This window comes from Python bivittatus, unplaced genomic scaffold (assembly GCF_059951505.1).
Source record: "Python bivittatus isolate LINGU-HERP-01145 unplaced genomic scaffold, Pbiv_v1 ctg000040_np1212, whole genome shotgun sequence".
NCBI lineage: Eukaryota > Metazoa > Chordata > Lepidosauria > Squamata > Pythonidae > Python > Python bivittatus.
In genome coordinates, this window is record NW_028277032.1 from 1,092,689 (window position 1) to 1,107,950 (window position 15,262).

A 15,262-nucleotide genomic window follows, 5' to 3' on the forward strand; every position below is an offset into this window, starting at 1 on the left:
GCATCCTAGCATGTTAGAGGAAGGGTGCTGTCTCTTTATACCCATAACTCTAGGGTTACTTGCAGAGATTATGTGTTTCAAATTTGCTCATTACGCTTTCAGTTGTGCCTTTTTACTCTGCAGATATGGTGCATTGAAAGAGCTCACTGTTAAGGAAATGTTCCTCAGAAATATTACATAGTTGAGGTAAATTTTTTCCCCCTTTCATCCAAACTAGAATGTCATTTGTGACATTCTAGTTTGGATGAAAGTAGTCCTCCATTCAGATTTTCCATATGATTACAAAGGGAAGTCAGTATTCTCCAATTCTTGGAAAGTAAATCGTCATGCTTCTTAAATCCAGACCATTATAGGTGAAGAGCTGACATGTTGGTTGAGTGAGCAACTCATAGGTTCTACTTACCTTGAATGTCAATTTGTATCCTTTTATGATTAAATTTGGGGCAAATAAAAGAAGGTTATAATCTTTATGAGGTTAGATTTACTCAGCAATGATAAACTATGCTAAAATGTAGTTGGGCAGTTTCTGGTTCTGCTTGTTGTAGAAACACAGCCTTTATTTTAGCACGTTGTAAAAATGAGATAATCACCTTAAGCTGAGTGTATTGTGGTCTACTGCTTTAGTGAATCTAGCCATCGTGTGGACTGTGTTGATATGGAGAGGATTAAATAAAACCACTCCAAACTAGCCTGACCCTTTCTCCTCAAAGGACAGCTACTGTATGTGTGCTGTAGCTTTCAGGATGCTTTCTTCTAGATAAGTCAAGCAGGACATGAGTTGACATCATCCATATACTTTATTATATTTGCATCCTGCCACAATCAAACTGCTCTCCACAGTTCACACAATATATACTTGTGACTTTTTGTATGTATATTTGCTTCTGCAGCTGCTACATTTGATAGGCTCTAAAGATGGTTTTCCCATGATAAAAAACCTGACTTTATTTGTGGATCACTCCATCCTGATTGCTGCTAGTGTGGTTCCTAAAGAAGAATGAATCCTATAGTGCTGTTACCCTTCCCCTTCTCTCCCACAAAAATCCGCTCTAAGAATGTTTACAATTGCCTGTCAAAGAAATTAACTTGATGGGTTTAGAATGAATTTCCATTTCTTGCGCCTTCTGAATGGAAAAGGAGAAGCCCAGACCCTTGTAGAGAATCTGTATATATTTATAGCATCTGAGGTTCAATAGCCACAGTACATCTCTGCATTGGACACTCACTTTCAGTTGCACCAAATATTGAGAAATGTAGAAACTTGCTGCTATGAGTAGAAATTCAAGTTATAAATTGAATACTGTACATAAAAATAAATAAATAAATCATCTCAGAAAGAGCTGAAAGGAAAGAAGCAGGGAAAAGAGAAGAATTATGGGGAGACACAGAGGGCAGCCTCTTAGGAGTGAACACTTTTGGGCCAACCACAGTCTTTAATTAACTTTTGTGTGGGTTTTTTTTCCTTCCAGACTGTTCAGGAATTAATGCTTGAGAGATAACTGTCTCCACTGTTTCTTGGTAATAAGATAAAGGCTGCATGCCAAAGCAAAATATTGCGATTTTTTTTTTTTTAAGTTGACTTAGGATCCTCAGTTCTGTTTCCTTGTGTTACCATAGCAGAGCTGTGCAGAGCTTTACATTTGATACCAAGAAATTTCCTTGGAGAATGAATGCAGCACCTTTGGATGCTGGTGTAAGAAGCCATACCTTTTTCCAGGATTGCATGGCTGCTTGGTACTACTGTCGGTCTGTGGAGGAGCCACAGAATCTTAGAAACGGACATCATAAGGAGTTTCCCAGAGCATCACAGGAGGCAGTTAATTTGCAATCAAAACCAATGCTTCAGCAGTAACATTCAAAAGACATAACGAAGTATATCCCTAACAGATATATATACACAGCAAGTCCGTACAGGTTAATGTAGAAGTAAATCCACCAGATTATTTGAAGTAATCCTGTGTTTAAGTGAGCATAACATCTGCATATGAAATACACATATCATTGTCTTAGACTAATAAAAGTATCTGAATTAAATCAATGGAAGGAAGATAGGAAGGAATAGGAATAGAATCAGAGCTTACAGAATCCTTGACCAAGTCTTTCCAAATTGTTCCAAAGTCTGATGGAATAAAATCTATGTCGATGAAAGGGATTTGAGGAAGATCCTTTCCAGGTTCTTGGTTTGAAGCCTTGCTGAACATCTTTATTTTGCTTTACCATCCACCATGTACATCTTTTACATCTTTTAAAATATAGACTCAAAAACCTTATCCCACCCTCTTACTTTTAATACGTTTTGGTTTCTTTCCAGTTACCATAATGTCCACGGATGGGGGCTTTGCAGGAGGCAACAGTGATGCACAGCAGTGTCTTCAGTCTTTCTGGCCTCGGGTCATGGATGAGATTCGAAACCTAACAGTGGTAAGGAGAATTTTTCATAGCATCCCACTGAGAAATTGTTTATAGACCTCTTACTAGTTATGTCTATGAGCATTTAGTGATTTTTCATGTTGTGCTTTTGAAGGAGAAAAGGTTCAGACTCTTACAATTTTAAAAGCCGGAGATACAGTCTGGCACCAGCTCTGTATTTCACACAGCTTAACATCCTGAATCAGAGAAAGGCCTTCACTTTAGCCCAATGCAGTGCTCTCCCTTCAGCACTTTTGGCTGGAAGATACAAAAAGACACCACATTCATTATGAGTATGCCCTTGCAACTCAGGACAGGTCGATACTCTCGAACGTGTTCTTCTGTATTGTCAGTTTTATACAGAACCTCGAAACACCCTATAGTATGTATATGTATTTTATATTGCTATTTCAAAGTTTATATTACTCGGATTGCTAATTTTAATCTCTTTTGTCCTTGTTGCATATATGTAGCCTGAGCAAGCCCCTTAGCATATTTTGATTTAATACTGTCTTTTAGCCAAAATTCTTCGTATGTACTTCTCCTAATTATCAATTTAGTTGTCAATTTAGTTTTGGATATTTTGGATATCTGAATAACAATTCCCTTGTGCTGGTAAATGACTGCAATAATGTTATTTATTTATTTACAGTTTTAACGACTGTAAACTTTCAAACCTCAACAATCTCCTCCATGGGCTGCTAGTTACTAGAGCAGCTAGAGCAAGAAAATCACTTTTTCTGATTTTACAACAAGAGAGAATTGTTCCTCAGCTACCTCTTTGTATATGAAATATATTCTCAAGGTGCTCCTAAGAAGGGCTAGTAGACATCTTTCAGTCAGAGGTATTTGAACACCATAAAATCTTCCTGCCAGGAATGTGGTATCCTTGTCTGCCTCTTTTCATTTAGTTCTTCACTGAAGCAGTGGCAAAAAAATACAGTGTTACACACATGCCCAGAATTATTTTCAGAAATACTTTCCCCTTGCCTTCAGGTCAGAAGAAGTTGTATAGCTGGATGTGAGCAATGTGCTATTTCGGCGATTGGCAAGCATCTGTTTTTATGTATGGTTTTCTGTGGTCACACGTCCCTTTGAATGGTCTGCACTTCTGCTGACTGTGAATTCATTTGGCCTTGAAAATTTGCTCACCGTTGTCATTACCTCACTTCGGAACTTCATTTTTTTTCTAAATTTATTGGATGGGTTTCTGCAAAAGTAAATGTCCAAGATAACTCATGCTTTAACATGAATATTAAAATATATCAATGCCTGGTAAAAGTTCTACATTTTAACAACCATGAGGGCTAACTGATATAACAAGTTAGGATAATGGGTGCATTGAGAGGGGAGTGAGGTTGAAAAGTGCCCTCTGTGCTTGGGGAGGGCAGCGTTGAAAATGCTACCTGGCAAAAATGCTACCTGACTGCAGCCTGGCAAAATTGCTCCCCCACCCCACTACACTCTTCCTGAAGCTAGGCTGTCTCCCCACCCCACCCCTCAGGTTGTAAAAGCTTTACAGTCCTGGCTTTTACAGTCCTGGAAGCTCAGTTGCCTCCAGCCTGCTGAGAAAGGCAGACTGATCAGCACAGACTCACCCATAGGCATTCATGCTGGCACCTCAGCTTAGCCACACCTTGACTTTTTCAAGAAGGTGTCAACGTCCATTGGCAGCCAGGTTAACACACCTTACCCATCTACACCCTTAGCCTAGAAAAAGGAAAGTCAATCCAGAGGGTGTGTGGGTGAGTGTGTGTGTGGGGCGGGTGTCCTTCTTTATTTTTATTAGCATTGGAACTGTTGGCAATCCAAATATGTCAAGAAAATAGGATCCTAAGAGTCCAATTAGCTTCACGAGAATATAAATTGAAATTATTTGCTGATGAAATTGTACTAGCAATTGCTCAATGTGGAGTCTTCTAAAAAATGTTGATAGACCATGTACAATATTATGGTTTGGGGTCAGGCTAATGAATTAAAGAGAAAACTCAGTGTTGATAGGAATTTGACGGGTAGTGAAAAGCAATTGTGTATTGGCTAACAGGTTTAATATTACTGTTAAGAAGGTCAAATATCTAGGGTTTTTTTAAAATAAATATATATTTAAGAACAATTATATACTAAACTGGACATGTATAACAAATATTTCTAGATAGAAGAGATTACATTTATCTTGGTTAGGCAGAATTGCAGCATTTAAGATGAATATTTTACCAAGACTAAATTTTCTATTTCAAATGATCCCAGTTTCTGTTGTGTACAAGGTATTAAACCACTGGCACAGACAAGTAATTAATTATATATGATGTAGTAAAAGGCCAAGGATTAAATTCAAGATGCAGGATTCAAAAGAACAAGGCAGCCTAGTGGCTCTGAATTTCAGATTATACTATCATGCCAGCTGTCTAACATAGATTTCAGAATATATTTCCTTATTATGGTTGCAGCACCTCTATGGAAGGGGCAGGCCTTCCAGGGGGTTCCATAAATATATTTGAATTGATATGCACAGGAACATCAGTTTTCAAGGTACTTCGTAATATTGAATGTTTAAACTTACTGAATGTTTGGGACAAATCCAGGAAGAGACTAAGTCCAGATTTTTTCCCTCTTGCTTTGTTACTGAACGTCTATTTTTTATGAAGAGGAAGGTACCAGAAATGAGAGAGAACAATTTGTTCAGATAACAAGATTTTATTATTAACAGGAGAAAATTAAGATCTTTTCAGTCTTTTGCTATGCAGCGCTCTTCCACACTTAATTGGTTTCAATACTGTCAAATAAACAGCGCAGCAACAAAACAATTATGAAAATAAGGCAGAATATTGAGAATTGATTAAATTTGAAAATGTTATAACTTAAAATACTGAACATTTGTTTTGCACAGTTTATAATTTATGAGTGAAATGTGACTCAAAACCCTAGCAAGTCAAAGATTATATGACTAAAGGGATGCAAAATTTGAATTCAGGTATTCCTTGCTTAACAACGGTAATTAGGACCAGAATTTCTGTTGCTAAATGACGCTGTTGTAAAGCACAGTTGTCCCATGACTGGGCCACTTTGCAATGGCAGTTCTGGCAGTCCCTGGTTGTTAAGTGAATCACGTGACAAGGACCTCACATGATCACGACTTCTGACTTTTTGCCAGTTTCCCCATTGACTTTGCTTGTGGAAAGCCAGCAGGGAGGGTCCCAAATCGCAATCACATGACCACAGGACATTGTGGCAGTTGGAAATGTGATCCTGTGACCACAGGGGCAGCGCAACAGTCAGAACTTCAAAGACTGGACTTAAGTGTCACTCATTCAGCACCACTGTAAATTCAAAGAGTCATTGAACGAGTGGTTGTTAACTGAAGACCACCTGTACAGTCATAGAGATGGAATAATGAGAATTTCAGTGCAAAAATAATATTTACTGCGAACGTTAAACTTGGAATTGGTATAAGATATTTTACTGCTGGTACATTATTCCAGTCATGATTGCCTTTTCTGTGAAAGGCTGGAAATGCAATAAACAAATTGGATCCTTTTTCCATATGTGGATGGCAATGTTGCAAAGCTCAACAATACTATAAATTAATTCATTGTAGAATGGAACAAATTTTGAAAATTTCAAAAATCCCATTTCATCCTGAGATATTTTTATTAAACTTCACTAAACCATACATTCTTCAAAATATAATGAACTGGCGTTGTATATCTTAATAGTTGCAAGAATTTTATACACCCTTTATTGGAAAAGATCTTTAATCCCCTCTATGGAAGAACGGCTAACCAAATTGTGGGAATGTACCTTGATGTATAGAATAACTTCATATTTAAAAAATAATTCTGATGTACAATTCAATTTAATTTGGAAACAATTTTAAACTACAGCATTACACATAGAATTTTAAGTATTTGAAACAATTTTAAGCGTTTAACTACATATTATTTAAAGTATTCTCTTAATGTATTGTTTATTTATAGTTTTATAAAAACGATTGACTCATGATCAAGACTTATTGACTTCAGTTATGTTAACCAAATATCTTTAACGTTCAATAGAGATATGTTTTGGCTAGAAACGGGGTAGGTTTTACAGTACCTGAAGCTTTTAATGGTGTTTTAGAATATATTACCCATATGGTATTTAGATTTGTTGGTTAATCCAATATTTGTTGGTGATCTGCAAGTATTTCATTGCTTAAGGGACATAGAAGTTTTACAGTCCTGGCTTTTACAGTCTTGGAACCTGAGAGGGGAAGCGCCTGCTGAGAGAGGCAGACTGACCAGCACAGACTCTCCACAGGCATCCACACTGGCACCCCAGCTAGCCGGTCTGCTACACCCCAGTATTTAACCGGCATAACAATATCCCTAGCTGGCTAGTTTAGGCACACACTGGCTTTTTCAAGAATCCATAGGCAGCCAAGGTAGCATACCTTACTCTACCTATGCCATTAGCCTAAAAAAGGGAAAACCAACCCAGACGGCTTGTGGGTGAGTGGGAGAAGAGGAGACAAGGAAGTGGGAAGCAGTGTCTGGGCAAGTGCAACAGCTGCAGGCAAGCAAGAGGGTGGACAATCAACTGCCAAGACTGCCAGCCATGGTGAACAGTCCATCTTGGCTTGATTCCTATCTGGAGGTTGGCTTGGGAACTGAGATTGAGTGCTCAGCCACAACATTGCTTAAGAGCAGAGCCTGGAGCTCAGCCACAACCTTGATTTGCAGCTGTATTTATGAAAGGAGCAACCACACTGAGGCAGCACATCATCCCCAACAGATGCAAGGTACTGGGTAAAGTGTTCATTTAAGCTATAAAGTGTTCAGTTATATTAAAAAACCCAAGCCCTCACACCCATTAAGAAATAAGGTTTCTGGTAGTGTTCAAGTTATAAGAAAGCCTAGCTGGCCTCTAATAGGAGGTCATTTCACTATGTTATGCCATTGCTTAAAATGCCTAAGCCTGGACTTCTTTTTCGATAATTTTTATTAAGGATTTTAAATGAAAGATAAAAACTAACAAGAAGGGAAAAGAGAAAAAAGGAAAGAAAAGGCCAGAAATGCAGAAAGAAAAAATAGAAAGAAATCAAAGTAGCTTCTGATTTTCTTTACAGCAATTATAAGTACAAATACGAAATTACCTTTTACTCTATGGTTACAAAAACAGACTCTTTTTTCTATTATCTATTTTTTTCTAATCATCAAAACCATAAGTCATAAGTGCATTTTTTTCTGTTTCACACACAAAAAGTCCATAAGAGGCTGCCAGTCAGGCATAACTGTAGATACTGGAAATCAAGGAAATCAATTTAGCCATCTCTGCAAGTTCCATCATCTTCACCAACCCTTCCTCCATTGTGGGCAATGCCAGATCTTTCCACTTTTGTGCATATAATAATCTTGTTGCAGTTATCATGTATAAGAACAAAGTTCCATGACTTTTTTCCAGCTGTTTGTCCATCAATCCCAAAAGAAAAGCCTCCGGTTTCAATTGTATATTAATCTTTAAGATCTTCTGAATTAGTGTATGTATTTGTATCCAAAGTTTTCTGGGGTTTTTTACATGTCCACCAAAGATGATAAAATGTCCCTTCATGATGTTCACATTTCCAACATACATTTGAGGTACTTTTTTACATTCTAGACAATTTCTCTGGTGACATACAGTTTACCAACAATACATCATTTTATAAAAGTTCTCTTTAAGGTTATAACATAATTAAATGTCAGTCTTTTCAACCACATATTTCCCCATTGTTCCATTTGTATATTGTAATCAAATTTTTTAGCCCATTTTATCATACATTCTTTCACTTGTTCTTCTGTTTCATATTTCAATAAAAGTCTATACTTTTTAGCAATTATGTGTTCATCATTTGTACACAATTCTATTTCAAATTCAATCTTAGTGGTCAAAACCATACATTATTTTATCTACTTTAAACCTTTCTAATAATTGTATATAAGAATAATTGATAAGTATGTCCCTCTACTAGATCTTCTCTTGACTTTATTTTACATTCCCCTTGAAAGAATTCTAATATCTCACGGTAAGTTAACCATTTATGTTTGCTTATCATTTCTTGTCTATAAAATGCTTGTACTAAGAGCCACAAAAGTGTTTTTGGGCACAACCTGGATTTGTATCTATTCCATATTCTCAGTGTGGCATGTCTAACATAATGATTTTTAAAATCTGCATTAACCTTAGCTTTATCGTACCATAAATATCCATGCCACCCAAATCTCAGATTGTGTTCTTCTAACTCCAAAAGCCTTCTATTTCTCAGCAACACCCATTCTTTCATTCAAACCAAACAACAAGCAGCAAAGTATAATTTCAAATCAGGTAAACCCAGTCCTCCTCTTTCCTGTGCATCTTGTAACACCTTATATTTAAATCATGGCTTTTCCCCCTGCCATACAGATTTAGATATATCTTTCTGCCATTGTTTAAATGCTGTGTCAATTGTCAAAACAGGTATTCTCTGAAACAAAAGTAACATTCTAGGTAAAACATTCATCTTAATCACAGAAATTATTCCCAACAGTGATAATTTCATTCTCTCCTACAGTGGGGCAAAAAAGTATTTAGTCAGCCACCAATTGTGCAAATTCTCCCACTTAAAAAGATGAGAGAGGCCTGTAATTTTCATCATAGGTATACCTCAACTACGAGAGACAAAATGGGGAAAAAAATCCAGAAAATCACATTGTCTGATTTTTAAAGAATTTATTTGCAAATCATGGTGGAAAATACTGTAAGTATTTGGTCAATATCAAAAGTTCATCTCAATACTTTGTTATATATCCTTTGTTGGCAATGACAGAGGTCAAACGTTTTCTGTAAGTCTTCACAAGGTTTTCACACACTGTTGCTGGTATTTTGGCCCATTCCTCCATGCAGATCTCTAGAGCAGTGATGTTTTGGGGCTGTCGCTGGGCAACACGGACTTTCAACTCCCTCCAAAGGTTTTCCATGGGGTTGAGATCTGGAGACCGGCTAGGCCACTCCAGGACCTTGAAATGCTTCTTATGAAGCCACTCCTTCGTTGCCCGGGTGGTGTGTTTGGGATCATTGTCATGCTGAAAGACCCAGCCACGTTTCATCTTCAGTGCCCTTGCTGATGGAAGGAGGTGTTCACTCAAAATCTCAGATACATGGCCCCTTTCATTCTTTCCTTTACACAGATCAGTCGTCCTGGTCCCTTTGCAGAAAAACAGCCCCAAAGCATGATGTTTCCACCCCCATGCTTCACAGTAGGTATGGTGTTCTTTGGATGCAACTCAGCATTCTCTCTCCTCCAAACACGACAAGTTGAGTTTAGACCAAAACATTCTACTTTGGTTTCATCTGACCATATGACATTCTCCCAATCCTCTTCTGGATCATCCAAATGCTCTCTAGTAAACTTCAGATGGGCCCGGACATGTACTGGCTTAAGCAGGGGGACATGTCTGGCACTGCAGGATTTGAGTCCTGGGCGGCATAGTGTGTTACTGATGGTAGCCTTTGTTACTTTGGTCCCAGCTCTCTGCAGGTCATTCACTAGGTCCCCCCGTGTGGTTCTGGGATTTTTGTTCACCGTTCTTGTGATCATTTTGACCCCACGGGGTGAGATCTTGCGTGGAGCCCCAGATCAAGGGAGATTATCAGTGGTCTTGTATGTCTTCCATTTTCCAATTATTGCTCCCACAGTTGATTTCTTCACACCAAGCTGCTTGCCTATTGCAGATTCAGTCTTCCCAGCCTGGTGCAGGTCTACAATTTTGTTTCTGGTGTCCTTCGACAGCTCTTTGGTCTTAGCCATAGTGGAGTTTGGAGTGTGACTGTTTGAGGTTGTGGATAGGTGTCTTTTATACTGATAACAAGGTCAAACAGGTGCCATTACTACAGGTAACGAGTGGAGGACAGAGGAGCCTCTTAAAGAAGTAGTTACAGGTCTGTGAGAGCCAGACATCTTGCTTGTTTGTAGGTGACCAAATACTTATTTTCCACCATGATTTGCAAATAAATTCTTTAAAAATCAGACAATGTGATTTTCTGAATTTTTTCCCCCATTTTGTCTCTCATAGTTGAGGTATACCTATGATGAAAATTACAGGCCTCTCTCATCTTTTTAAGTGGGAGAACTTGCACAATTGGTGGCTGACTAAATACTTTTTTGCCCCACTGTATCTCAACATATCTTTTTAAATTTCATTCCATGTCTTAATTATTTTAAAATAACATACAATTCATGTTTGTCAAAGTGATATCCAAATATTTTACTTGCTTAATTTTAAAACCTGTTTTATTCATCAATTATTTTGATCTTGTATTTTCATATTTTTATTAACATCTTCATCTTCTGTTTATTAATCTTAAAACCTGCTAATGCACCAAATTAAAATAATTTGCCCATTAATGTTTCAATTACCTTTAAAGGATCTTCCAGAACCAACACCAAGTCATTTGCAAAAGCTCTTAACTTACAAGTCTTTTTAAATCTTTACTCCCATGATCCTCTCATCCTGTCTTATGTCTCTATTCAATATTTCAAGAACCAAAATAAACAGGAGAGGGGACAATGGGCAGCCTTGTCTTGTTCCTTTTTGTATCTCACATGGTTTTGTTAAATCTCCATTAACAATTATATGTGTTTTCTGTGTAGTATAAATCGATTTTACCCATTTTATAAAATTCTCTCCAAAATGCATATCTTCCATAACTTTAAACAGGAAAGTCCAGTTCAAATTGTCAAAAGCCTTCTCTACATCCAAAAAGATCAATGCGGCTTGTTTTTCTTTGTGTTGTTCCAAATATTCTAATAAGCCTGGGCATTTGTAGATGCTACTCTCTACATGAAGTCAGATTGATTTCCTTTTGTCTCCTTATGGGTTGTTAAGGCCTGAGCATTCTAGCTAGAGTAAACAAGCTTTTTGTGGTGCTCATTTTCTAGCCAATAAAAGGGACCAGACTGAGCTTTCCATGATAATCTTCTTGGAAAGCAAAAAAGATCCCTGGCCAATGGATGAGGCCAAACATATGCATCCCTTAAGCTCCCCAGTTGGCTCTATTTAGATTAGTAATCTTATTTCGACTGAAGGAAACATCACTCATACAAAGTGTGGGAAAGGATAAGTACTGTAGAGATAGTGGAACAGTTGCTGAGGATTAGACAAAATCTTAAAGAAGTGGTGATGTTGCCATTCCCAGAAAGCCTCAGCCAGCATAGCTGGTTGGGAAATTTGGAAAGTTGCTGCCCCAACACATATTGAGGGTCCCAGATTGGAGCAGACTATCCTGGAGAATATATGTAGATATGTTCTAAGTGGAATTCTTATGTCCAGAGGCAGTATGGCTTTGCATAGTAGATGTTAAAGGACAGTGATGGGGGAAAACAGCTGCCTATGAAGCCTTCCTAAAGACTTCTGTTAAAAACTGGGTTGGGAATGAGATAGGCCCTTGTAGTGTTGTAGCAGGGATCTTTTATATTCCAAGATGGATTTTGATTGGGTCATTGTCCTCTGTGCTGCTGACAGATTTGTGTAGGATGGGACTTTTGTAGAATTCTGTGGTTTCCTTCCCACGGCTTGAATATTGAACTCTTCAGAGAAAAAAAGAAGAGAAAAGCCAGGATAGCATCTAATTGCAAGGAAGAGAACTAAATAGTATCTATTAAATCCTCCTCCTTGAAGCATTGCTGATTTTGTCAAGCTTTATTTAAAATGCTTGCATGAGGCTAAAAATAAGCAACTGGAACTTTTCTGTGTGGGGACTCTTAACAAGACCTTCTTAGAGAATTGTATCTCCACACGGTTTAGGTCTTGATCCTTAACTGTAGTCTGATTTAATTGAACATCCTCCCCCACTTCCAAGAAAAAGCTGCTAGCTTAGAAAAAGGAACACATTAAACCCCAGAGCCCAGCACAGAACCAGCATGCTAAAAAAAGCTTCACATTTTCATGTGACACTTGGAACCACCTTTTTGGAGCCCAGTAGAGAGCCTAAAAAACTAGAATTAATTACTCTGATCCCTTGGTACCCAGAGGTCTGCCACATAGAAGCTTTAAGATTTCAGCTGTGCATGGTTAAGAGTTTTACTCTACAGGCTTCCAAGAAATGGTAGTTTTTTAAAATTTTGGGCATTCTGATGACATAAAATAATGCACTGCACCATGATTAAACACAACCTTGAAGATTGGGCCGTAACTTTTCTGCCTTGGGCTATGGAAAAAAGATGTTTACCACAAAAAGGGGGAAAAAACCTTATCTGCAGCTATCTTGCTTGTGATGAGTGCTGAAATTATGTCTTGAATTTACACTGTGTGTGCGTGTGTGCATGTATATTTATAATTCTGTCTTCTGTTGTGGCTGTGCCAAGTGAGCAGCAGGAGTACAGAAGTTCAGGTTTCCTTTCATTTGAAGAACCTTGGTGTTCATTGTTGAGCTCTGTGTAATCCAAACAAGAGATGTGCACTTAGTTGAGTACCTGATATGAGCTTGAGACAGGCATTCTTGGCGACTGCCCTCATGATGATACTGTGCTGAGAAGAAGAAGGGAATGCTTTTTCTTCTTGTATTTCTTAGAGCAGTCATTTTCCAGTCCGTCTTGTTTCAATGTTCTCATGCAGACCAACTTGTCTTGCCTAGAAACCCCTGCATGATAGAGGTTTCCTTTATGGTGCTGAGACTCTGTAGCAGGCTTTCCTGCTTTCTCTGGCCTTGCAGACACCTCATACAAATGGAAGGCATGTCCTGAAGGTCATGGACACGTGCCTTTGGGGGGAACCTTGTAATTGTTCTTTCAATTCAGCATTTTCAGCTCAGGCATTCACCAGATGTGTGGACTTCCACTCCAAGAATTTTCTGCCACCATAGCTGTTGCTGAGAAGTTGGTCCACTTATCTAGGAAGCGCTCAGTTTGGGAGAGGCTGTTCTTAATAGAAGAATCCAAGCCACTGTTCTAAACGTCCCAGCAACTTGGAACCACCAGATTTGTTTCGACTACTTGGAGGAAATATTGCTGCTACACTGGATTGGCAGCAACCAGAATCCTCACAACAGAAGCTTGATGGAGTTGCTGCCATAACGTGGTGTTACTTCTAGCCTTGTGTTTTTTGTTTTTGCTGGTGGAGCAAAGAACTGCCTTCCCCAACCATCTCCGATATCGGAGCTGGAAGCAGAGTGCTCAGCTCAGGTGGTTCTGCCACATTTCTTCCTGCAGACTATAGTCTTTATGGCAGTTCTTCCCAAGTAACTTGGAAGCTTTGGGAAGTACAAACTCTTGGGAAGTACAAAATCTTGTTGCTTTCAAGAATGAGGAAAAGCAAACATCTTCACCTGATACCATGGCAGCTGCAGTATAGCCCTTTTAATTTCCAGGGCCAGATCAAGGTTCCAGATAGATTTTAAAGCCTACCTCATAGCTTGGGTTTTGTGTGCCACTTGAAAATGCTCAACATCCTAATATTACCTTCTCTACCTGGTAAGATTTACCCAAGTGGCCCTGGTTAAATATGGAGATGATATGAACCAAGCTATTCCTTTTGACACTCATCTTGTATACTTTCACTACTAGGTGTATAAGGCCAAGAATGGCTACAAATCAAGCTGGGGAGGTTGTTGGTTGTTGGTTTTTAATCCCCTCCTGGAATACACAGAACAGGCCTGATTATTTTTGCATGCAAAAGGAACAGGAAGAGTTGAACCTAAGCTTAGTGCAAACTGGCAAATATCCCTCCGACCCTACCCTCACTCTTAAGTGGTTATTCTGAGAGTGGTTTAAAGGGAGAACTGAACTCTGCTGTATTTTGACTCTGTTCTGCTTATGCTACTTTAGCTGGGGTTTCCCCATTTTGAGCTGTCACAGTCAGAAGGAATGGGCTAACCATATGCCATTTGCTTGGCAATTACGAGCAAAAAAAAAAAAAGTTGCTTTTTCTGTGTGTCCCATAAGTACCCAAAGACTTTAGGAACGGTTCTTTTCCAGCTTCTAGGGGAAAATGGGCAGAATGTTATTTGTTCAAGCATGATTGACCCTGTGGTATCAGACCTTGAGCTATGCTACATATTTTAATGCTGGAGAGAGAGAGATTGATTTTAGTTGCACAGATCTGTCTGTGAGACATCGATGTTCCTGAGCTGGTACAGGGGCTTGAAGGTTATGCAGTTTACCTAATTTGGGAAAAGAATGACAAGGAATTGTCAAGAGAAGTTTGTTTAGCTGGATGGTTGCCAACGTACATTTTAGTGGATTTCAGTGTAATACAGACTTTGGGTTGAACATCCATGGAAACCATTAGCAATATATCTAGTTGTATATTTATTGAAGCATCTCTGGAGAGTTTTGTTGTGTTGCAGGAAATCTTGCTGCTCTTTGCAGACCTGCATAATTGTAACAATGGATCACTAATGAAAAAGAGTAGGAGCAGCAGCATATGGGAATTTATCATATCTGAGGGAAATACGTACAATATCCTGTACCATATAGTTGGACAGATGTCTCACCCTTTACTGATTGTGGGTTTTGAGGGATAATGTCAGGTCTCTCTTGTGTTACTCTCTGCAGAAAGACTTCAGAGTTCAGGAGCTCCCGTTGGCACGCATTAAGAAGATCATGAAACTAGATGAAGATGTGAAGGTAAAATTTCTGGCAAAGCAGTTTTTTTTTTTTTAATGTAAAACCCATAACAATGTTCTGAGCACATTTGATTCATTATTGAGCATGTTTCCCTGGAGGTTCTCTTTTTATTTTCAAATTAGAAACTAAGGACAGCCTGGCTTGGAGTTGAATGGAAACTTAAAATGCAGCATGAGCTGCTGGGCTGACACTGGCATGAAAGACATTGTGGCTAATGAGAGTGGGCAATGGCAGCAG

General features: G+C 38.6%; 1 protein-coding gene across 4 annotated transcripts in view; it reads left to right on the top strand.

Annotated features, from left to right (window-relative positions):
• NFYC (nuclear transcription factor Y subunit gamma) overlaps positions 1-15,262 on the top strand; it is a 53,265-nt gene that overhangs the window by 18,478 nt on the left and 19,525 nt on the right. For all 4 annotated transcript variants that reach the window (XM_088153395.1, XM_088153396.1, XM_088153401.1 and 1 more), the window contains 2 exons: positions 2,312-2,421; positions 14,954-15,025. In XM_088153395.1, the coding sequence (XP_088009521.1) occupies positions 2,320-2,421; positions 14,954-15,025 (174 nt within the window). In that variant the 5' untranslated portion in view covers positions 2,312-2,319. The remainder of the gene's footprint in view (positions 1-2,311; positions 2,422-14,953; positions 15,026-15,262) is intronic.